General features: G+C 45.7%; 1 protein-coding gene across 2 annotated transcripts in view; it reads right to left on the bottom strand.

The window, feature by feature from the left end:
- The window catches only part of SERINC2 (serine incorporator 2), a 32,231-nt gene that overhangs the window by 8,160 nt on the left and 845 nt on the right, over nucleotides 1-23,226 (bottom strand). The window contains exons 1-4 of one of the 2 annotated variants that reach the window (XM_027864773.1): nucleotides 15,557-15,672; nucleotides 4,349-4,510; nucleotides 3,558-3,745; nucleotides 403-482 (exon numbers count right to left, since the gene is read on the bottom strand). In XM_027864773.1, the coding sequence (XP_027720574.1) occupies nucleotides 403-482; nucleotides 3,558-3,745; nucleotides 4,349-4,510; nucleotides 15,557-15,595 (469 nt within the window). In that variant the 5' untranslated portion in view covers nucleotides 15,596-15,672. Of the gene's footprint in view, nucleotides 1-402; nucleotides 483-3,557; nucleotides 3,746-4,348; nucleotides 4,511-15,556; nucleotides 15,673-23,226 lie in introns of those variants that run through there. The other variant, XM_027864774.1, reaches the window with a different exon arrangement.

Below are 23,226 nucleotides of genomic sequence, written 5' to 3'. Positions count from 1 at the left end.
ACACACACACACACACACACACACACACACACACACACACGTCTCAGACAGGCACACTATGCTATGTGTAGATATAAGTGTGCCCTCCACCCCAGTCAAGCTGGCTGGTTCATTACTTCAGGGTTAGTGCCACAATCAGGAGACACTTGGGCCTCTGGAGTATCACCATCAGCCTAAAGAGCAGCAGGTGAGAGGTCTGGGATGAGCCAAGTGGATATGGGTATTTGGGGCTCAGTGAGCAAAGATCAGAAGAACTATCCCCAAACTGGTATTCAGGGCTGTGTCCCTCCTTGGCACCCACCATCAGGGAGGTGGGGAGGAAAGAGTACAGAAGACAAATGGACCTGGCCTGAAGGTGACTGATAAGCAGCAGAGCTGGACTTGCCCCTCCCTGCCACCTACCGTTGGTGAAGGAGCCATCTGGGATATAGAAGGCACCCACAGTGATGCCCAGAAGAATCAGGAACTTAAAAAACCAAAACCTGGGGAAAGGAGAGAAGATGTCAGCTTAATGGGCCCAGGCATGGTAAGAAATCTAGCATCCAGACCTCATGATACCTTTGTGCATAAGATGGAAAGATGAGGGTTGGGTGACCTTATTAAGTGGCTTCAGAGCTGGCTGAATGTCTACACAAAAGGAGGGATAATTCAAGGACAAATATCAACCCAAGGGGAAGCCTCTAGTGTAGGACCCCAAGGATCTGTGCTTGGCCCTTTTCTCTTTGACATTTTTAGAAATCACTTGGATGAAGGCAAAAATGGCATATTTATCAAATCCAAAGATAAGAAAGAGGGATGGCTAGTATGGGGGAGGAATAAAGATCCCAAACTACGAACAGGCTAAAGCAATGGGCTGAATGTACCAAGATGAAACCTAAGAGAAATAAAAGAAAATTCCTACCTGCCCTTGGATTCAAAAAAATCAGCTGCATCAGTAGAGGGTGAGAGTAGGGGTGGCAGCAAGATAAGTGAAAAAGACCTGGGGGAGGCTGATCATGAGGCTCGGTGGTGCCTCAGTCAACTTCTCTGGAAAAAGCGGCCTCCCTTAGCTGCTCTGCAGCTGCCTGGCTGATTGGCCTCACTGTTTAACGTAGCCCAACCTCATCCCTGGGGAAGGCAATCCTTTCTCAATTGAGATTAGCTTGATTGAACAAGATCTTTGTAAAGCACTTAGTGAAGTGCCTGGTAGCATACAGTAAGTGCTTAATAAATGCTTCTTCCCCTCCTCTTCCCCTCTCCTCTCTTCCCTTCCTTTCCCCAGCATCCCCTGGGCAAGCCCCTCTGTTGGTCATCACCCTGAGTTGGAGAATTACTCCATCTTGGCCTGATTTTCCATCGCAGAGAATTCTGAATGTGGAGGGTAGAGGGAGGAACCTGCTTTTCATATCAATTTGAATAAATTTTTTATTCAAAAACTTAAAATGTTCAATACCACAGAGTGAGGAAAGAAGGAAGAGAAGAAGGGATGGAGGGAGGAAGGAAAGAAGGGAGCAAGAAAAGAAGGAAGAAAAGAAAAACAGAAGAGAAAAAGGAATAGAGTGGAGGGAGGAATGAATGGAGGGAAAGAGGAAGGAATGGATAGAGAGAAGGAGAGAAGAATGAACAGAGAGAGGGTGGGAGTAAGACCTGGAGGTTTTTGTGGATTTGGAAGACAAAGTCAATGTGTGTCAACTGTGCGATATGCTGGCCAAAAAAGGCAGCGCAATCTTAGGCTCCATTCTATGAAGTTAAATGTCTGTAATGTGGGAGGCACAGTCCAGGCACCGCTAACCTGAGCAGGCCCCCTCTAGAGGACTGCATGCACGTCTGGTGTCACATTTTGGGGAGGACATTGACAATCTACGGTGTATCTAGAAGAAGGCAGCCAACTTAGGGAAATGAACTGGAAGCCATGCCACATGAGGATTGGTTGATGGAACTGGGGATGTTTAACCTGCAGCTGAGATGATGATGGTGGGAGAACATCGCAGCTAAAGGACTTTCAAGTACAAGAGGGGTGGGACTTGCTTGGTCTGGTTTTGGGAGGTGTGTGAAATGGTAGGGGTAAATTTTGGCTCCCCAAGGAAAAGCTTCCTAACAATGAGAATTTTCCAAAATGGCCTGCCTCAGGAGGTGGTAATGAGTTCCCCATTACATGACACTTGCCATTATCCTGAGCTGCAATTATGTGCATCTATTTTTTCTTCTCCTTATTAGGCTGTGAGTTCCCCAAGTGGGTAGCTGCCTCCCTAACACAAAGCCTTGTGTCTAGTGGGCCTCAGATTATATATATATATATATAGATAGATAGATATAATATATATATATAATATATATATTTTATATATATATAAATATATATATATTTTCATCTTTGTACACTTTATTTTTAAAAAATATTTTCTTTTTTAACATTCTTTTTATAAAATTTTGAGTTCCAAATTTTCTCCCTCCCTCCCTTTCCTCCCTCTTCCCTAAGATGGTAAGTAATTTGATATAGGTTATATAAGCACAATCAGATAATATTTATTAAATGAATTAATGACCAGAATGGAGAGGGGAAATGGCGAAGCCTTGACTGGTTGATGGGGATGGGCACTTTATCCGTACAATCAATCTTGAGCTCAGGGTTGGAAGGAAAAACTCTACTCACACAGTGACCCCCTTAGTTCAGAGCCTCAGCATGAGATCATAAATCTTGAACTATATAAGGGACCTTAGAACACATCTTTTCTAATTCCCCCATTTTACAGAGAAAGAAACTGAGGCCCAGGGAAACTTGTGTAATAAACATCAGAGGTGGAATTGGAACCCGTCTTTTGACTTTGGAGCCAGAGTTCTTTCCTCTCTACACACGCCTCCCATTGTACCACTCTGCTATTGAAATCTTTTGATTTCCTCTCCCAGCTCCAGTCTTCCTCATCACCAATCCAGCCTCCACATACTTTCCTAAAGTGCAGGTCTGACCACTTGACTCCCCTACTTAATCAACTCCAGTGGCTCCCCAACCTTCTTTTCTGGCCTTACTATACATATTACTCCCCTTTGCACACTCTGCAGGCTAACAGCACTAGCCTTGTAGCTCTTCTTTTTTTGGAGGCAATTAGGGTTAAGCGACTTGCCCAGGGTCACACAGCTAGTAAGCATCTGAGGCTGGATTTGAACTCAGGTCCTCCTGACTCCAGGGCGCCACCTAGCTGTCCCCTTCTAGTTATATTTTTTACACAGGACACTCTATCTTCTGTCTTGGCACCTTGGTATTGCTCCCCCCCCACACCCAGGATGCCCTCCCTCCCCACCTCAGCCTCTGAGAAGCCCTGGCTTCCTTTGAAGCTTAGCTCAAGGGCCACCTTCTCTATCAGGCTTGTCCAAATGCCCTCCCCCTGATGCTAATGTCTCCCACTGAAACAACCGCGGGTTAATTTTGTCCCTGTTTAGATATGCACGTGACATAAGCTCCTTGTTTCATTCTTTGTCTCTGTTACTCTGGTGCTTAGCGCAATGCCCGCATACAGCAGGTGTTTATTGATTGTCATTATTGATTGGTGTGGGCAGCGGGGAGGGCTGCTCTCTCTCACCCATTCTGGATGGCAGCTCGGGGGTCCTTGCTGGTTTTCACGTAGATCATCAGTATGGTGAAGAGAAAGAAGAAAGCAGCCAGGGCAAAGCACATGCGGTAGACAGCACGATGGCCCAGCAGGGATCCACAGTCCACGTGACCTGGGACGCCCAAGGTGGAGGGGACCCCCTCACACACCCAGGGCAGCTGTGGGGACAAGGCAGTGATGACTCCCCTCTCCCCCAGCACAGCCCCATTTCCTTGGCATGCTCTGAGGAGGCGGAATGGTACCACCTGTCACCCATCTTCATCGTCTCAGAACAGGTGGAACAGCCCCCCGTCCATCCACAAATTCTTGGGATGGGTCTGATTCTTCTCTACCCATCCAAGCCCCTCATGGCCCCAGAACAGCTATGATTCCCCATGTTCACAGAGCAGATTATTCCATGATCAGGGCTCGCAGCTGCACTCTTCCTGAAATTCCTTTATGGCCCTCTCTTCCCCTTCTTAAGTTCCCAAGCTTCAGCTACATCCCACCCTGCTTCAGCAGAGCCCAACACTCTCTGGTTTTACTTTCTCTTGACCCCACACCCCAGAAGTCTCTCCAGCTTCCTCTCCTATCCCCCCATCCCTGAGGCCACTCCTTTAGTGGGGGATCACAAAAGGGGAGAAAGAGCCTTATTTTTGCTCCCAAAGGGGGATTTCAATGGGAGCTTTCCCAGCTCCCCACAGGAACTGCTTAAGGTCCCTCCAGCTTTACCATCCTCCTCTGAGCCGGCCCATTCCATCCACTGCCCTGCCCCCAATGACCTTGTACAGTTGGCTCTCCACTCCAGGGCTGAGCATAATGATGCACACCAGGACTCCTAGGAACAGTAAGAAGGTGAAGGCAAGGCGGCTGACGGTGGAGTTGCGGCTGGAGGGGCAGCAGGCGCACAGGATGCAGGAGGCCGAACCACAAAGACAGGATGCCTGGAAGGACAGAGACACCCAGATGCTTATTATTTATTTGTTTGTATTTTGCTAATAGCTTTTGTTTCTCTACTGAAGCTATTTCCCAATATACTACCTCCCGATTGAACCTTCCTTGGGAACAAGGAGAAACAAGAAGAAACAAACCGATACTCTAACTTATCTGGCTGCAAATACCACATTTCATCCATAGCACCCCCTCCCCACCATCCTAATGAGGGGAGTTCCTGTGTTTCATCTGCTGCTTTGTAGTATCCATTGTTCTCCAACTCAGGGAAGCTTCCCCCAAAATACAAGTGACCCCCTCCCAGAAAGCTTCTCAAGGAAAACTGGAATACCCCCCCTTTTTTCCCTCAGTCTTATGGAAGAAAAGTGAATGGGGCTGGACTTTCCTTAGAGAAAGCAGAGGCAAAATAAAATTGTGTATTTCTGCTTTCTGTCACCCATTATTATCACTCAATGACCCAAGCATGTTTGAATCCTTATCGCCAACAGAAGTAAGCCTCTTTCCCTGTGAGCTCCTGGACAGATGGAGTTGGTTTGGTTTTGTTTACCTCTCTTTGTATCCCCAGCACTTAGCACAATGCCTGGCACATAGTAGACAATAAATACTTGTTGACTGACTAACGCACTATCCTTAACTCTTCTTGGCTTTCTGGCCTTTAGGTCTCCTGACACCATTCTAACGGGACCTTCACAATCTTGTGCATTCATCCATATTTACCTGCTCATACTTTCATCTTATTATACACACTCCTTTTTCATACCAGAAAGACTGAAATTTAAGAACACCTTGCAAGATCAAGCTTTGACAACCAACACAATACATTTTTTAATCCATGAGACAAATAAAAGAGATAAGATGAAAATTTTTATTTCAATGTAAAAGTATAATTGTTGTGTTAAAATTGGCATGCCAAGTCCTTCTAGCATTAACATCTGAACTGGTCCATGAGTCTTCTGTGCATCCACATGAGACTCTGTAGAGCTCCCCATTTTCTTCTTCATTTGTGTTTGGGACAACAAAATTTTGTTCTTGAAACTCTATCCCTCTTGGGCTGACTGCCCTTGTAGAATTTTTGGCCACTAAAAAGAGCATTGCACTTGGAATCAAGAAAACATAGATTTTAATTTTAACTCAGACACTTTGTGTGAACTGGTTAAGCCACTTAGCTCCTCTGAGCCTCAGTTTCCCTCCTCTATGAAATGGGAAAAATAATAGCACCTCATAGGGTTGTTGTGAAGCTCAAACTGACTTCATGCCCAGTACTCTATCCACTTCCCCACCAGCTGTCTCTGGAGAGAAAAGAAAGGCAGGTCCAAGCACAGGGTTGTGGGTAGGAGCTACACTACTCCAGAGGAGGAAGAAGAGAAGGAGAGTCAATGGGAGCTGAGGGGCAGCAGGAAGACAGGTTGGGAAAGCAGTACAAAAGAATGTGCTGGGAGCCAAGGGAGGAGAAATGATTAAGGAAGAAGTGGTGTAGGAAATGACTGATAGAGAGTAGTGTAAGCAGCAGATGCAATGACTACAATACTGAAAATGGAAAGATTGAAAAAAAGGAAGTCAAACTCTGAGCAGCTGAAAAATGAAGGATGATCTCAGACAACAGATGATGAAATGGCTCTTTTTTGTCATGGCAAAGAGGTGGGGGACTACTGAAGCAGAACAGTGCATACATTGTCAGCGGTAGTCACAGTATTAGGTGTTTTTCTTAGTCAAAAATAAGTGTTCAATGGGGGAGGATTATCATTGGCAATAATAATAGTGAACAGTTAAACAGCACTTTAAGGTTTTCAAAGCACTTACAGCAGGTGCTATGATTATACCTATTATTAAGGAAACTGAGGCTGGGAGAAGTTTTAAATGACTTGCCCAGGCTCACATAGCTAGTAAGTCTCTGAGGCAGGATTTGAACTCAGTTCTTCCTGATTCCAAGTCTAACATTCTATGCCCTGTGCTACCTAGCTGCCTCTTGAATCAGAAGAAGGCTGTTTCCAAAATGACTGTTAATCTAAAAATAGAAGGCTTCAATGAATCAAGAAAGCAGCGGATCTCTGAGTTTCTTTCCAACTGAGATTCTATGGCCAAAGTCACCTAAGGAGCTGGAGAGGATCTGGTCTCCTGACTTCTGAATCCAGTGCTCCTTCCACCACAGGCTGTGGTCAGAGGCACTAAACCAGGCCCTCAGCAAAGACAGGACAAGACTTCCCAGAAAGGGAAGGGCCTGGCTTAGGCACAGAGTCTGGGAAGAAGCCCCAGTCCCACTTAGCTTGGGCCTAGAAATGCCTTCTCACTGAAGTTGGCTGGCGATGCCTGCTCTGGCTGGACACAAGAGAGAGAGAGGCCAGTGACCTTTTCTCCCCGTGACAAGCACCCTTTTTCCTTTTCTCCTGTCTTCATGTGTCTACTTCTCAAGAGTTCTACAGATTTTATTAAACTTTAATGTATTTGTTTTTCAGACTAGACCTGTGATATCATCAGTGCAGGGCAAAGGTCACAACACACCTGCTCAGAGTGACCTAAACCAGATCACAAGGAAATTATGAAATATTTAATAAAACAAATAAAAATACAAAAGAACACGGACAATGTGAACTTGTGGTTTTCTAGGTCAATATACAGCTAGCAGGTCTTACGGTTTAATGGCCTCCACTTCTATTTGAGCTCTGATACCACTGATGTACAAAACTCCCCATGAAGAAAATTCCTCTCCCAAGGCAGACTGATAACTGCTTGGCAAATGGGCCTTGAGACAGTTGCCTGGGGTACTGGGCAGTAAGAGATTTGCCCGGGGTCACCCAGCGCTGGGGAATTAGAGGCAAGATCTGACCCCAAAACCAGTGGTTCTGTACATTCTCTCCCCTAAGTTCTATTACAAACTTATTAATGAGTTAATTGCTGAGTTAATTAATGAGTTAGCTTGTTAATTATTCATCCTGAAGCAGCCATCTCCTAAAATGGCAGAGGTGGAAGAGACTTTGGAGGTCACGTCCTCTTTCTTTCATTTACTAACTCATTCATTCCTTCGTTCTTCTACTCATTCATCCATTCACACCTAGAGCTCTGAAGGATTGTGAAATCAATTGTGTGACGTGGGAGACACTGGCACAGGGCAGCCCAGCATGGTGTGCCCATATTAAAGAAGGCGCTATGCTCTATGAGCAAAGCAGAATTGAAATAGCTCAAGAGAAACGTGAGATGCACAAATTTAGAGCTATCTCTACCCCAAATGTTCATACAGACTCTTTGTGCCCAACCTGTGGTAGAGCCTTCCAAGCTTATATTGGTCTGATCAGCCAGAGTCAGACACACTGTACCTTGACCCCAACATGGTGATGTCATTTTTGTTCTCTTTGAGAATGAAGGGCAACAAACAATGGTGTGCAGAGACTCTGTATTTAACATAGGAAGATAAAGATAACAGGATTCCTGTTCTCTGGAAGCAGTCTAATCCAATACGCTCATTTTACAAATGGGGAAACCAAGGCCCAGGGAATGGAAGTAGCTAGCCCATGATCACAAAACAAATTAGGAGACAAGTTGGGACAGGAACAAGTCAAAAAGGGTTCCTCATCGCCTCTAAGATGATATACAAGTTCCCTAGCCTGGTGTTCAAAGCCTTCCACAACCCAGATCCAATTTACCTTCCCAGCCTTATCTCGTGGTATCACTTTTTATATTCTCTAAGTTCCATCCAATTAAGACTACAAGCTGTTCCTATAACCGGCATTCCATCTCCTACTTCCACACATTTGCACGAGCTGTGCTCCATACCCCGCATGAATTCTCTTCTCATTTCTGCCACTGAATTTTGACCTTCCTTCAAGGCTTGGCTTAGCTGTTATTGCCTCTGGAAAGCCTTCCCTAATCTCTCCAGTCATTAGTGTTCTTCCCCTCCTCAAATGACCTTCTGTTCACTTCTCTGACTGAGCAGACAGGAGGCGATGGGAGCAACGGCCAAAGTGGATGGGGAAGGGTCAACTCTTCATGAGCCTGGGATCTAGGAGGATGCAGTGAGGGACCACAGAGAAGGGTTTTGAGTTGAAGAGTAAGGGAGAAAGAGGGAACTCATGATGGATAGCCTCAATATTCCAAGTAAAATAGGGACGATCCTTTGCCAAGATAGGAAACCGGGGGTAGGATGTAGGGGGCTTGAGCAAAGAAAGCTTGGAAATACTGCTGTGGAGAGTTCCACTGAGAATCTAAGAGGAAGAATAAAGAGGCGTGCTGTCTAATAATGAAGCTCCAGCTGAAATGGTTGTTACTGAGTCATTTCAGTCATATCTGACTCTCCATGACCCCATTTGGGGGTTTCTTGGCAAAGACACTGGAGTGATTTGCCATTTCCTTCTCCAGTCCATTTTACACATGAGGAAACTGAGGCAAACAGTAAGTGACTTACTTGCCCAGGGTCACCCAGCTAGTAAGTATCTGAGGCTAAGTTTGAACTCAAATCTTCCTGACTCCAGGCCTGGTTACCTAGCTGCTTCACCATCTGAGTTTAGACACATAGATATGCAGTGGACCCAGTTGGTGCACTGGAAGACTCTTTCCAATGCCATCTAGCAGCTGAGGAATAGGGGACGGAGAAGATAGACAGTGGGGGTAACCCAGGACAGGTACCTGGCAAGTCATGAATGATGAGAGGACCAGGGGGTGAGCTAACATTAGGGAACAGTATACAGCTGAACTAACTCATTTATAGTCAAAACTGAGGCCGAAAAAGGAAAGCCAGAAGGAGAGGAGGAACTAGAGATTAGAATAAGACCAAAGAGCTTTGCTGGAGGCAACCCAGCCCATCAGACTGGGTCCACTACATTTTTATGCTATCTGATCTCAACTACTCAACTACTGAGCCTTTTAGATAGTGAGATTGGGTTCAAATCACTGGGTATGTTTAGCCTAGAGAAGAGAAGGGGGATTGAACATCTGTCTTTACATTTATAGAAGGCTGTCACATGGAAGAAGTGTTAGACACGTTCCTTTTGGTCCCAGAGGGTTGAACTAGAAGATGCAGAGACAGAAATGTAACCTTGATGATAGGGAAAACTTCCTGTCCCACTGGAGAGATCCCAGAGTGGCATGGGCTGCCCCAGGAAGTTGGGGTTCCCCCTTAACAAGAGGTCCTCAAGAAAATTCTGCACAATCATTTGAGTATATTGTGGAGAAGATGGGCTCTCTTTTTTGAAAATTTAATTTACTTTTACTTTCAGTTCCAAATTCTCTCCCTTTCTTCCACCCCTCCCCTTCCCCATTGTGAAGGCAAGAAATAGAAATATGTTACCCATTATACATATGAAGTCATGCAAAACATATTTCCACGGAGAGGATGAATTCTCATCAAAGTACAGGTTAGCCTACCTGATCTCTGCGATGACCTTCAGCTCCGAGCTTTTGTAATACATGTTGTATCCCCAAGGAGAATGGAAGCTCCTTGAGGGCTGGGACTGCATCATTTTGAACTTTGCACCCCCAGCACCTAGCATGGTGCTTTATATCTACCATGTGCTTAATGTCCATTGAATGGAGCTGAATTATTGTTAAAGACGTCAGACTTTCAATTCAACTCTGGGCTGAAATCCAAATTGTAGCCCAAGTGGCCTTGGTCTCTTAGATTTCAGCAACTTGAGGTCATCAAAAATCCTCTTCAGGTTCAATTATATCACTAATGAGGCTCTGTCTCATTACAGTGACTGGATTCCCTGTGTGACCTTGGGTTAAATTGCTTTACCTCTCTGTATCTCCATTTTCTCCTTTGTAAACTGAGGGTGTTAGACTAGACGGCCTTTAAGTTTCCTCCCAGTTCAAAATATAGGATTCTATGGAGCTTTCAGACAGACAGCTGGGGCCTAGGGCCATACAGTGCAAAGAGCCCTAGAATGAGATCTGGTTTCAACTCACCACAAATGCTGAGTGATTGACAGTGGGTAAGTCACTTAACTTCTTAGGCCTCTAAATTCTGGTTCAGTTCTAACGCTATGATCCTACCATGCATTCTGTGCTTCAGTTTCCTCATCTGTAAAACAAGAGGTTTGGAGTAGATGACCTCTAAGGTTCCCTTCTAAGCTATCCAGGTCCTTTTAGCCATGATCCTACAATCTACCCCATAAAAGCCAAGTGCCGTTAGCTCAGAAGTCTTTTGCTTCACTGACTGTCACTGTGTAATCATATTGAGCTTTGTGGTCCACTAAAACCTGCAGGTTCTTTCCACAAAGGGTTTAGCTACACCTCCCCCAATCTTGTTTTTGTGAAGGGGATTTTTTTAAAAAGCCAAACATAGACTTTTATATCTGTCGCTATTAAATTTCATCTTATTAGATTCAGCCCATCTTTCATTTGGGGTTTGTCATTTGGTCTTTCCTGAGTGGCATCATATTTTTTATTCTTAAAGTGATAGGAAGGCTGTATGTGTTCATCTGTTTTCGTGACTTTGTCTCCTCTTTCCCTTGGTAGGGAAAATGAAAAGAATCAGTCATAGGAGTATGCACAGAACACTTAAGGGCGCTATACAATCAGAACTCTTCAGGAGTAGTTATAAGAAACCTTGGAACACATGGACCCATGAGTTTGACCTAGCAGTCTCAGCCGTCAAATCGGGGGAAGGGTATTCCGGGGTGTTAGAAGCAAGGCTGTGTTGAAGCCGGCTCCAACTGGTGAGCAAACTGTCCGATGTTCACTATGAACAATTACATCTCAGAAATCAGCAAAAATGCTACAAACCAAGGGTTGATTTATTGTTGTTTATCTAGATTTAAGAAAGTGATGGAGAAAATGTAACAATGAGGATTAAACTTTCTCTGGGAGCCACAGCCCTGGTTCAAAGGTGCCACTCTGCAGTAATCCCTGAAGATCCTGCCTTAGAGAGACCCAAGAGGGCAGAGCTCAGGCTGGAAAACTTTAGTGAAAGTTGAAATATAAAGTTCTAAATGCTTTTGACTGGCTTCGGGTTCTGCCTCCCCATCCCCCACCCCCACCCCCTTCAAGGAATGCTCCAAGGCTCAGCTAGGCTCAGCTCAAATGCCACCATCTCCAGCAGGAAGGCTTTCCTAGTGCCCCCTAGCTACTAGTACCTCCCCCACCCCCATCTCCAGGTTATCTTGTATCTCTCCCATACATGGCTTGTGGGTACTTATTCCTTGAAGTCATGGTCCTCTTCAAGAACTGCAGACAAACAACAGCAATCTATATATGTGTAGTCTCCTACACGTATACAGGCAGCTAGCTAAGTGTTGTAGTGGATAGGATGAGACATCCTCCCGAGTTCAAATCCAGTTTCAGACACTTACGAGCTGTGTGACCCTGGGCAAATCACTTAACCCTGTTTGCCTCAGTTTCCTCATCTGTAAAATGAGCTGGAGAAGGAAATGGCAAACGTCTCCTTGCCAAGAAAACCCCAAATGGGGGAGGAAGAGTCAGTCAGGAAGGAACAGTGACTCCTCCCCTAACACCTTTAGAATATAATCTCCTAGAGGGCAGAGGTTTTCACTTTTGTCTTTGTATTCTAAGCATTTAAAAGCAGTTCCTGGAACAAAGTAAAGGACAGCAGCAGCATTTACATAGAGCTTTAAGGTCATGAAAGCACTTTACAGACATAAAACCTTGGGAGGCAGGAACTATTATTATACCCATTTTATAGATGAGGAAACTGACAGATCTTAAGTGAGTTACCCAGGGTCACATAGCTAGAAGGGTCTGAGGCAGGATTTGAATTCAGGTCTTCTTGAACCTAAACCCAGCATTCGATCTACTGAGACACCTAGTTGCTTAAACATTTAATAAATACTTGGTGATTGACTAGGTATTTTCCCTTCATCAATACCTTATTACCTTTCCCTGGTGTATTCCTTCTGAATTTGTATATTATTTCTTCCATCGTAAATAAACTCTGGCCAACTCGATCTAGGGATCTGAAGGATAGACCCGGCGGGACAAAAAAGGAAACAGATTCCATCTAGGACACCTAGCCTGGATATAGGTGACAGAAGAAGGGTAAGGTAATTAGAAAAAGGGTGTGGCAGATCTCTGAGCTTTAGGAACTAAGCAAGCTCCAAAACTCTAGGAAAGGAGGCTAGAGATGGGATCAGTGAGCAGAAAATGTTTGGAAAGTGAAAGCCCTGAGTCCCAAAGGAAGATCCCTAGGATGACTGATGGGGTATGAGCCCTGGAGTTCAGGGGAAGTGGGGGGAGGTGTTTCCCAGGGCCCCTACCCTATCAACACTCCAGGGAGATGCTGACCTCCCCAATAAAGTGATCAGATCAGCCAGTGCTGCCTAAGGCTCTCCCATGATGGATCTAACAGCAGGACCCCAAAGAGTGTATCAGCTGAAGGACAGGGAGTTTAGAAAAGTCGAGATGGCTGTTAGCTTTCCCAGCTTTGTGTCAGACCCATGAACCAAAACACATTTATTAAACGTCTCATAAATACCAGGCACTATGCCAGGTTCTGGGGGACACAAATTCAAAAGTGTCTGTTCCTGTCCTCAAAGAGCTTACTATTTCTATAAACATGAGTTTATACAAAATAAATCCAAGAGAATTTAGGAAAGGGGAGTAAGAAGGGGACAAGGGGGGGGGGAGACGAGGAGGAGAGAGGAGTGGAGGGGAAGAGGAAGAGAAAGGGGGGAGGGGAAAGAGGGGAAGAAGGGAATGAGGAAGGGGAGAAAAGGGAAAAGAAAGAGGAGGAAGGGGAAGGGGAGAGAAGAAGGGATAAGGAAGGTTTTCACTTTAGCAGAGGTGAGGAGGAAATGCATTCCAGACATGGGAGGCAGCCTGTACAAAGACTTCATGGGAGTTAGGAGATGGAAAGTTGTGTGTGAGGACGAATAAAAGTAACCAATTCCACCATCAGAGATTTCTGCCTTTGGAATGAGGGTGCTGGATAGGAGGTGAAAGGGAGGTACCAAAAGGTGAGGTGAAAAAGAGGACAAAATTCTGCCTCACAATTTTACAAGACTCATTCCAGAGCAAACATTTCCACTTTCCTTTGCTGACTGGCACTGGACACCTTCTCTGGGCCAGCCCTCCATGATTCACCAGATTTCTTCACACACACACAACCTCTTTCCCCCCTTACTACCACCACCACCACCCCAAGTATATTATTTCCTGGTAGTCTCTCCCACCCCAGGAAACAAAGGTCTCATACACCCTGGCCAGTCAGGGATCAGCCCACTCTCAGCCTTCCCACAACCCCTAGAAAATGGCCATGTAGCTGGGGAGCCTGACTCCTCCCCCCACACTATGGGATAGAGGAGATGAGGCTGAGCAGGGAAAGAAAGAGGAAAAATCCCCCCCTCCATTTCCATTCAACAGGAAGAGCTCCCTGAGCACTCTTCTTTGTGGAGGAAAGGGTGGGCTGGACTTGGAAAGAATGAACCCCAGAAAGACTTAATGAGGCCCGACTGGGAAGGGGAAGAAACTCAGGAACAGCCTTGCCCTCTGGGCCTGGGGCTAACAAGAGGGGGATTTATTTCACTCAGCTAAAAGCCCGAGTGCGGGGGCTGGTTTTTCCCAGACACATTTTCCAAGACACTTGGCTTACAGCCAAAGCCTACCCTGGCTGGATCTGAATGAATGGTCCCCCTCTCCTCTCCACAAATTGAGCCCCCCATTTCTAGGCATGATGAGACTTTCTTTAGAAGAAATTGGGCCCCCAATGTTTCTGCATTCCCCTCCCCCCACCTACAGAAAGCTTTGACCCTAACACAATAGCAACAGGTCTTTACAAGCCCAACCACGGTCCCAAGCACCTAGTCTGAGGGACTTCGCGTCCAAGTGGCCCTCTGGGCCAAGAGCCCAGCAGATCTGGGGCTAGGTTTCCCTTAGGGCTCAGCCCGGTCTCTGAGGTTGAGAGGAATAGTCCAAGGGAGAAGAGTGGCCCACTGATGACTGAGAGTGGGACTTAATTAGGTTTGGTGGCAGGTTCAGCGGGAGGTCCCAATCTTCACTCCTTCCCACACCAAAGCCTCACTCCCAATTTCCCTCAAAGGCATAATTTAGATCAAAGAGCCAGAGCTGAGACTCTGAAGATCATCCAGTCCAATCCCCCATTTTACAGAGGAAGAAACTGAGGCGGGGAAGAGTTAACAAGCTTAACCAAAACAGTCAGTCTGAATTTGAACCCAGCTACTGGACCTCGAAATGGAGGGCTCTTTTTCCTGCTTCTCAAGATCCATAAAGTACCTCCAGGTCTGACATTCCATGGAGAACTTAAATGTCGTTCAAGTCCCAACTCTCCTTCTCTCGGCTCAGCCCGACACACTCCCAGATCCCGCCCCATTATATTCCCTCCTCCCCCGTAAAATAATGGCCTCAAGACTGAACATTCCCTTCCAGCTCTGACTTTCTATGAATAACAAGTTAATCTTCCATCTCGCTCAAGGACCCTCCTCCCAGACCACCCCCAATCTTATTCCTGGACCCCCCCTCCTCCTAGACCACCCTGAATCTCACTCCCGGACCTCCCCCCCTTCCTCCCAGACCACTCCAAGACTCTCCTTCTCCCGAACCACCCCCAATCCCACTACCAGAGCAGCCCCAACAGCCAAATCCCACCATAGCGGTGTATGGGGTTGTCAGAGAGGAAAACACCCTCTCTGTTCTGTAACCCGAGAACCAGCCACCCCTCCTCCAATCCCTGTCCTGCCTCTCAACCCCTCAACCCAAATACCAGGGTGTAGGGGGGCCGGGTGCGGAAAGAACTCCCTCCTCCCGCCCCAAAGCTATTCGGGGCCTCACCCCACCCCCGGGCGGAGAGCGCACGGTCTTCATTCACCCTGTAACACGAGAACCTGCAGCAGGCAGCTCAGGGCACCAGCTCACCCAGGGTAAACAAGGAGTCTATGTCGAGCGAGGAAGCCGGAGCCCGGCCGGCAGGAGTCAGGGGACTCCAAGAAGGGACCTGGGATCAAGGGAAGGGGCACCGGGCAGGGAGCTGTTGTCGCGCAAAAACCAGGCGTTGGACACAGAGTAAAGGAACTGGGCAGAGAAGAAAGGAGCCCAGGACTGGGGATGAGGCTGGGAAAGAACAGAAGAAAGTCACTTACACAGCTGACCAGGGAACAGACCCCCAAACAGGCGCCCATGGTGGCGGCTTCAAACTCAGCTTTCCGGGCGGACTCTGGGCCGTGCGCTCTTTCTGCGCCCGCCGGGCGCGCAGCGCCACAGTCCCCGGCGCCGCTCCGCGAAGAATCCCGCCCTCCCCCGCCGCCCTACCTGCGGAGCCTTCTGGGCTCCTCCTCCGCAAGTTCCGCGGTCCGCCCTCCCACGCCCCCTCCCACGATCGGCCCTTTCCGGTGAAGCCTCGGAGGCGCTCGAGAGCCGGGCACTCCGGAGCTCACCTGCCAATAGGTGGGAGGCTCCTCCAACCCCAGGTCGGGCCAGGCGGAGATTGGGAAAAGGAGCGGGGTATTTGAGGGTTCTTAGTCTCTAAGGGAGCGGTCCCTGAGCTAGTTTTGCCACACTGAGTAGTCCTCTCTTTCCTAATATTCCAAGAGCACTTAGCCTGGCGCTCATCTCCTTTGACCCCATCACTACCTATCTAATACTACACAATTACATGTATTTACATATCTACCCCCTCTTCTCCCAAGGAGCAACTGTGGCGTCAAAGGAAAGTAAGCTCCCTGAGGACCCGGATCAAGCCCTTTGTCTGGTCTTTTGAATCCTCAGTACCAATCACTGGGCGCTTAAGGAACGTGGGTTTTTAAGTGACAGGAAATAAATTGTCTAGGAGTCCAGCCTCTGCCACTGATGAACCAGGTTCCCCTTGGCAAATCTCTTTCGCCTCTCTGGGCTCTAGCTTTCCTTTCGGTAAAATGAGAGGGCTTGGACTAGAATGACATCTAGAATCTCATCCAACTCTGACATTCTGTGTTCTGTGCCCAGTGCTGCGCAACAGGAGAGAGACACAGAGAGACAGGGATAGATAGACTGACAGAGAGTGGCACGAGAGTGGGGGAGAGAGATTTGCTGATTTGACCCACTGCCTCCACATCCCCCAGATTCCGAAGCTCTTCCTTGATCAGAAAGCAGAGAGGAGGAACAGAAATGCCACTTTTTCTTTCACCTCCCTTCTCCCCAGGATCTCACAGATCTCAAAGTGGAGGTAGTGGGGTGGGTGGGAGGGAGGAGAATCTTCCTAATGTCTAACCTAGCAGCTTCTGGCTGTTATGAAAGCCAGCAGAGGTGGTGGGAGGGGAGTGGGCACCTGCCAGGTAATCAGAAGAGCCTGGCTCCAGTCACCACCCTGTCACTAAATAAATGTGCAGAGTGGACGAGCAAGTCACTTCCCCTTTCTGAGCTTCGATTTCCTCACGCATAAAATGGCGTTAATAATCTTTATCCCTGTCTGCCTTCCACGGTTGTTAGAAGGATTGAATGAGATAATGAATGTACAGCTAAACATCTAGTGCTATATTAAGGTTAAGACGTCATTATCACTCTGAGAACGCCGGAGCTGCAAAGGACTTCAGACATCATTTAAAGCAACCCCCTCATTTTGTAAAGGAGAAAACTGAGAACCGGAGAGGGGAAGTAATTTGCCCAAGGTCACACAGGAAATATGTAGCAGAGGCAAGACTCAACTCCAAGTCTTCTTACTTCAGGGCTTTTCCTGGAGGTGGGAGCGCTAGTAACTAGTCACTTCCTCTTTAGTGTCTTATAAATGCATTTTCTGGACTGAGAGCTTTCCAAGAAAGACAAGCATGTCCTAGACTCCCTAATAGACTATGAGCTCCTTGAGGGTAGGAACTGGGTCTTACCCATCTCCTTCTCCCCTCAGCAATCCTACCTGGGGTGGGTTCTTAATAAATGTTTATCATCTGTGTGAATGAAAAGTATCAGCTGCTTCATAACTTGAATAATAATAATAATAGTTATTATAAGTATTTAAACTAGTATTAGTAGTACTTACATGGGTTTTAAGATTTGCAAAGTGCTTTACATATATTTACATATGTATTATCTCATTTGATCTACATAGAATGGCTAGCAAGTGAGACATACACTTGACATACCAGCTGTCAATTAACGCAAGATTTTTTTTTACGATTTTCATTTGCAATAATTTTCATCCTATCTCAATTTCTTTTTTTTTTACCTTAGAGATTAAAAAATTGCATGGCATCAATTGACAAAGCCTGGCCCTTCAAGGTATTCTTAAATACCAGAACTTCTAGCTTAAACTGACAGAGATGGTAAGGAATAGAAAACAGTCAATGTTGGAGGGGCTGTGGGAAGCCAGGCACATTAAGGCATTGTTGGTGAAGCTATCCAGCCATCTAGGATAACAATTTGAAATCTGTTTTTTTGGGAGGGGGGAGTTTTCACTTAACTATTCATACCCTTTGACCCAGACATCTCACTGCTGACCAGCTATGTCAAAGACACCACTGACAAAAAGAAGGGTCTGATATGTAATATAATATTCATAGCAGCACTCTTCATGATAGCAAGAAGCTAGAAACACAGAGAGGACCCATTGATTGGGAAGTGGCTGAACAATGGCAAGTAAATGTAATGGAATATTAACGTACCATTAAAAAATAAAGCGTAATGACTAACGTTGATCGACTTAGCCCTTTTCAGCAATGCAAGGATCTAAGACGTCTCCAAAGGCCTCATGATGGAAAATGCTATCCACAATCCAAAGAAAGAACTATGGAGTTGGAAGGCAGACCGAAGCATACTATTTGCTATTTTTTTTTCTTCTGTTGAGTTTTGTGTCCTCTTTCTGGTGGTTCTTCCTATTGGTTCTAATTCTTACTTACAACATCACTAATGTGAAAATATATTTAATAGGAATGTATATGTATAGCCTATATCAGATTGCTCACTGTCTTGGGGAGGGAGGTGGGGAGGGAGATGGAGAAAAATTTAAAACTCAAAAGCTTATAGAAGTGATTGTTGATAAATCAAAAGAAATTAATAAAAAAAGAAATAAGGCATATGCAGAATTCAGAGAAACATAGAAAGGTATTTTCAAATGACACAGAACCAAGAAAATAATGTATTATACACAACTATAATAATATCAACAAAAACAACACAAAAATGCTGCCAAACTCAGATTAATGGTAATGACCCATTTTGGTTAGTGAGAAAAGAGAAGGAAACCTACCTCCCTCCTCTAACTAGAGAGGTAGAGGACTACGGTCAGGGTACTGGAGTGAGAAAGACTCATCTTCCTGAGTTCAAATCTGGCCTTGTACACTTACTTACTGTATGACCCTGAGCAAGTTACTTAACCCTATTTGCCTTAGTTTCCTCATCTGTGAAATGAGCTGGAAAAGGAAATGACAAACCACTGCAGTATCTTTGCCAAAAAAACTACAAATGGGGTCATTAAGAGTTGGACACAACTGAGAAATGTTATATGGGGTGGGGGGACTTACAAATGTGGAACGAGGCATATATTTTTAGATATGGTTGTCTCATGGTTAGATTTTGCTTAGGTTTTACGTTGTTACAAGAGTCAGTGTTACAAGTAGGGGTGCTAGGTTTGTTGGGAAATGATTCTGGTTTTTAAGTTGTTAATTGAGGGAAAAAAGAAAGTGAGTAGGAGTAGAAAGGGTAGGACTGCCCAGTGACCCATCCTACCTTGTGTTTAGAGCTGTTCCAAGAGCTCCCTAAGTGAACATGGGTATCAATGAGAGAGGTGTTAATTGGGAGTTAAGTGGTGAAAGAAAGAGGCAGTGAATTTACATGAATTTACAAAAGTCCTGGGTTCACATGCCACTTCCATTTCTTAAAAGCTGTGGATCATCGGCAAATCACTTAAATCTCTCAGAGTCTGTTTCTTCCCAAGTAAAAGCTAAGTACCTCCCTCAGGATTTTTGTGAGGATATAATATATGTTAAACATTATGCAAATGCAAGTTATCCTGTCATTATTATTACTAATACTAATAATTATCATTTTAAAAGATGCTCATAAGGAAATGCTAAATAGACTCTTGAGGCCAACCTAAAGAGAGATCAAAAGAAGGATAACTCAAGGCACTTGTTTCCGATGAAAGGAAGAGGACAATTTCTAGGTGCTTGGGACCAGGAGAGTCTTGCCTGGAAACAGGTTAGGGATGGGGCACCTGGGCCTCAGGCAGGAATAGGGACAAGGGCACAAGAAAAAGGTGCCAGATTTCTCAGTGGACCTAGCAAGGTCTGGGGACACTCAATTTTCAGTGGAAGGAGAGGACAATAGAGAGATCCTAAGAACCTACAGGCAACTCGAAGTAATGTAGAGAGGATGCGGGAGAAGGTTTAGATACTGTTTTTTAACTTACCTGATTGAATTTGCTAAATATATAACCCTAACCAGGTCCCTTCCCCTTTCTAAGCCCCAGTTTTCTCCTCTATAAAATAAGGAGACAACACTCCCCCGTTGGATTGTAAGTTCCTCGAGGGCAGGGCTGCTGTCTTTTGTCTCTTTTTGTATCTCCAGCGTTTAGCACATTGTATGGCATACAGTAGGTACTTAATAAATGTTTATTGACTGACTGGGGTCCATCTTTTTTCTTTCTCTTAAAATGGTAACTGATAAGGGTTGTGGAGGTCACCAGAGCCCTGGGTTCAATTCCTAGCACCCCCACTTATCATTTAGGTGACTATGGGCAAACCATTTCACTTCTCTGGCCTCATTTTCCTCTTCCGCCAACACAGGTGAGGAGGTATTAATGTGTTAACAAGGTATCAGTTGACATCCTGTGATCCCTTTATCAAGTGCAGAGAAACCTTTCTGGGACTGACTCCTAAGCTGATCCCAAAAGGACTCCTTCTATTATATGTAAAGTGGGGGCAACCACCCTTGAACCACCTCCCTGTCAGGGCTGTTGAATGAAAATCTATTTGAGAACCCTAAAGTGCCACAGAAACATTCCTTTTCTTTAGGTTAACTGTAGTATTGCTGCTCCCACCAAACCCATATACCATATGTAGTCCATCTCCTGTTTTCCATGCCTTTGGACCGGCTTGGCTCCATACCTGGAATGTTCTGGTCCCTAAATGGTGCCAGAGTACACAGAGCACTGGACCTGGAGTCAGAAAGACCTGAGTTCAAATTTGACCTCATCCCCTTAATAACTGTATTAAGGGCAAGACACAACCTCAGTTTCCTCATTTGTAAAATGGGGATAATAATTTCCCCTACTTCCCAGCATTGTTGTGAGGATCAAATAATATAATGATTGTAAAGCACTTAGAACAGCGCATAGTAGGTGCTATAAAAATGTAATGATGGTGAAGACGTTCTTCCTCCTCCCCTGGCCTCTTAGTCTCCCCAGCTTCCTTAAAGGCATAACTCAAATGACACCTGCAGGAGGCCTCTTTCCTGTTACCCCTAGCTGCCAGTGCCTTCCCCTTTGAGGCTGTCTTTCATCTATTTTGAATGTATCTTATATATCCCTTTTTCTAATATATTGCCTCACCCATTAGACTATAAGCTCCTTGAGGTCGGCAACTGTTTTTGCCTTTCTTTGTATCTGCGGAGCTTAGCGCAGTGCTTGGCACATAGTAAGTGCTTACCAAATGTTTGTTGATCAACTGACTGGTGATCTCTAGCTCTGGTCTCCATGGCTGTCTGTACATCCCATTTGGAAAAGCTCTGCTATAATTCTTATTACCTGCTCCCAACAGCCCATAGTCACAGAAGACCAAAGACCCTGAAGACCTCCAAATGTGATCCCTCTCGATTTTCCTTAAGCACAGATCTTCATGTGGGAGTGAATTCAGAACTCACCTCCCCACCCCTGGCAGACACAATCTTACACACACACACACACACGCACACACACACACACGCACACCATACACTTCATTCATACACTTTGTAACTACCAGGTATTCACACTTGAGGTCTTTCCCAATCACACAGCATTGCAGAGCCGCAAGCAAGAACCCCAGAGATTGAAGACAGAATGGAAAGACAGGTGCCTTAGGAGTCATGGAGAACAAAGAAAAAGGCCCTTTGGAGCCAGAGATGATTCAAGCAGAGCCTGGGATTGGGGAGCAGGTGGGTGGGAGGGGGAGAAGGAGAGGGACAATTCTGCTGGGACTAATGGGGACCTTGTCATACCAGATCCCCAGGACTGGCACATACCCCTCACCAAGTCACCGTGAAGTGATAGCCCTGAAGGGACTGAACAATGCTAGAAAGCCTACCATTACAGCTTCATTCCTTTGGCTCAAAACTATCTCCTACTAAATGAAAATATCCGTAGAGGAACTGACAAATTAAACCTTAACAATCATTTATACCTTAATATGAACCAATTTATCAGGAATGAGGTGGAGAGGACAAATCTTTTTTCCATGACTGAACCCCAGTCCCTCCAGACAGTCCCCATATGTCATGTTCCTCATTCCCTTCACCAATTTACCATATCCTTCCTCTCCAGTTTGTTAATATCCTTCCTGAAACTCAGGATCCAGAACTGAAGAGATGTGGTCTGGGCAGGGCTTCCCTGGGGTGGGAACAGACATCCCTTCTGCATTCTCGGGTTTCAGAAAGGTAGCTCCCTTCTAAACCTACCCACCCCTTATGGGAAAGGATCATTCCATCCTCCAGCCCAAGAGGGAGAGGAGAAAGAGAACCAGGAAAACAACAACTTACATTTCTACAGCGTTTTAAAATCTGCAAAGGACTTTACCTCCATTATCTCATTTAATCCCCACAAAAGTCCTATCAAGTAGGTTAGTTCACCGCGAATCAGGCTTAATTCCTCAATCCTTTGAGGGAAATTTGCATGGAGCAGGGAAAAGAGTATTAAACCAAAAGAAGGAGGTTCTAATGGTAAAGATTCAGGTATTAGCCAGCCCTAGGTAAGGGTGTCTACAATAGAAAGCTAGAGATCAGGGATTCAGTCCCTGCTGTGCCATTGACCTTGGGCAAATAACTTTAGCTGTTTGCTCCTGTTTCTGCATGGGATAATATATACATATATATCACCTACTGTACTGGGCTCTTGAGGGAATGAAGTGAGATAGTGAAGATGAAAGAGTGTGTGAGAAGTTTTAGGCACTCCGTAAATGCTTAGTGGGGCAGACTGTTACCTTGGTCCTCAGCTGGCTGCTCTGAGCTTCCTCCACTGCCAGAACTACCTGGTGCTGTGCACATACATTGAAGGTGTACCTGCCCTGGTGCCTAGAAAATCTGTCTAGCCCCTCCCCTCCAGCCCCTTCCTCAGCCTGTCCCAGGGTCCACAGACAGTGTCCCTCCCCCAATGCTGCCCTGTTCTGAGTATCTTCTCATTTGATCCTTGAATCCAGCCCAGGGAAGATGGAGGCAGGAGAAATCACAGCCTCCAGGAGGCTGATTCCATGATTTGCCTACCTCAAAGCCCTGAGTTAAAAATCCATCTCTCCAGGTACAAAAAGGCCAGTTCTGATCCGCCTGGGTCTTAACTGTTGGAAGGAGTCTTCCAATGCATCTCCTTGCCATCACCTGACTTAGATCAGAGTCTCTTTCTATTTCCCCTTAGGTGGGGGGACAAAACCACAACCATTCTCATCAGCTAATACTTATTAAATACCTACTGTGTGCGGAGCACAAATACCAGAAACTGAGGTCCTGCCTTCCATGAGCTTACAGTCTAGTAAATAGACCATGACTTTCTTGCTTGTGGAGGATTTCTTTACATTCACATTTTGAGCTCAGGTCAAATACCAGGTCCAATATGAGGTTTTTCCTGATTCCCCAGCTACTAATGGCTCCCCCACCCCCA

The sequence above is a fragment of the Vombatus ursinus genome, unplaced genomic scaffold, assembly GCF_900497805.2.
Source record: "Vombatus ursinus unplaced genomic scaffold, bare-nosed wombat genome assembly UNPS02014775.1, whole genome shotgun sequence".
In the NCBI taxonomy this organism is placed as follows: domain Eukaryota; kingdom Metazoa; phylum Chordata; class Mammalia; order Diprotodontia; family Vombatidae; genus Vombatus; species Vombatus ursinus.
This window is presented reverse-complemented; position numbering and strand designations above follow the sequence as displayed.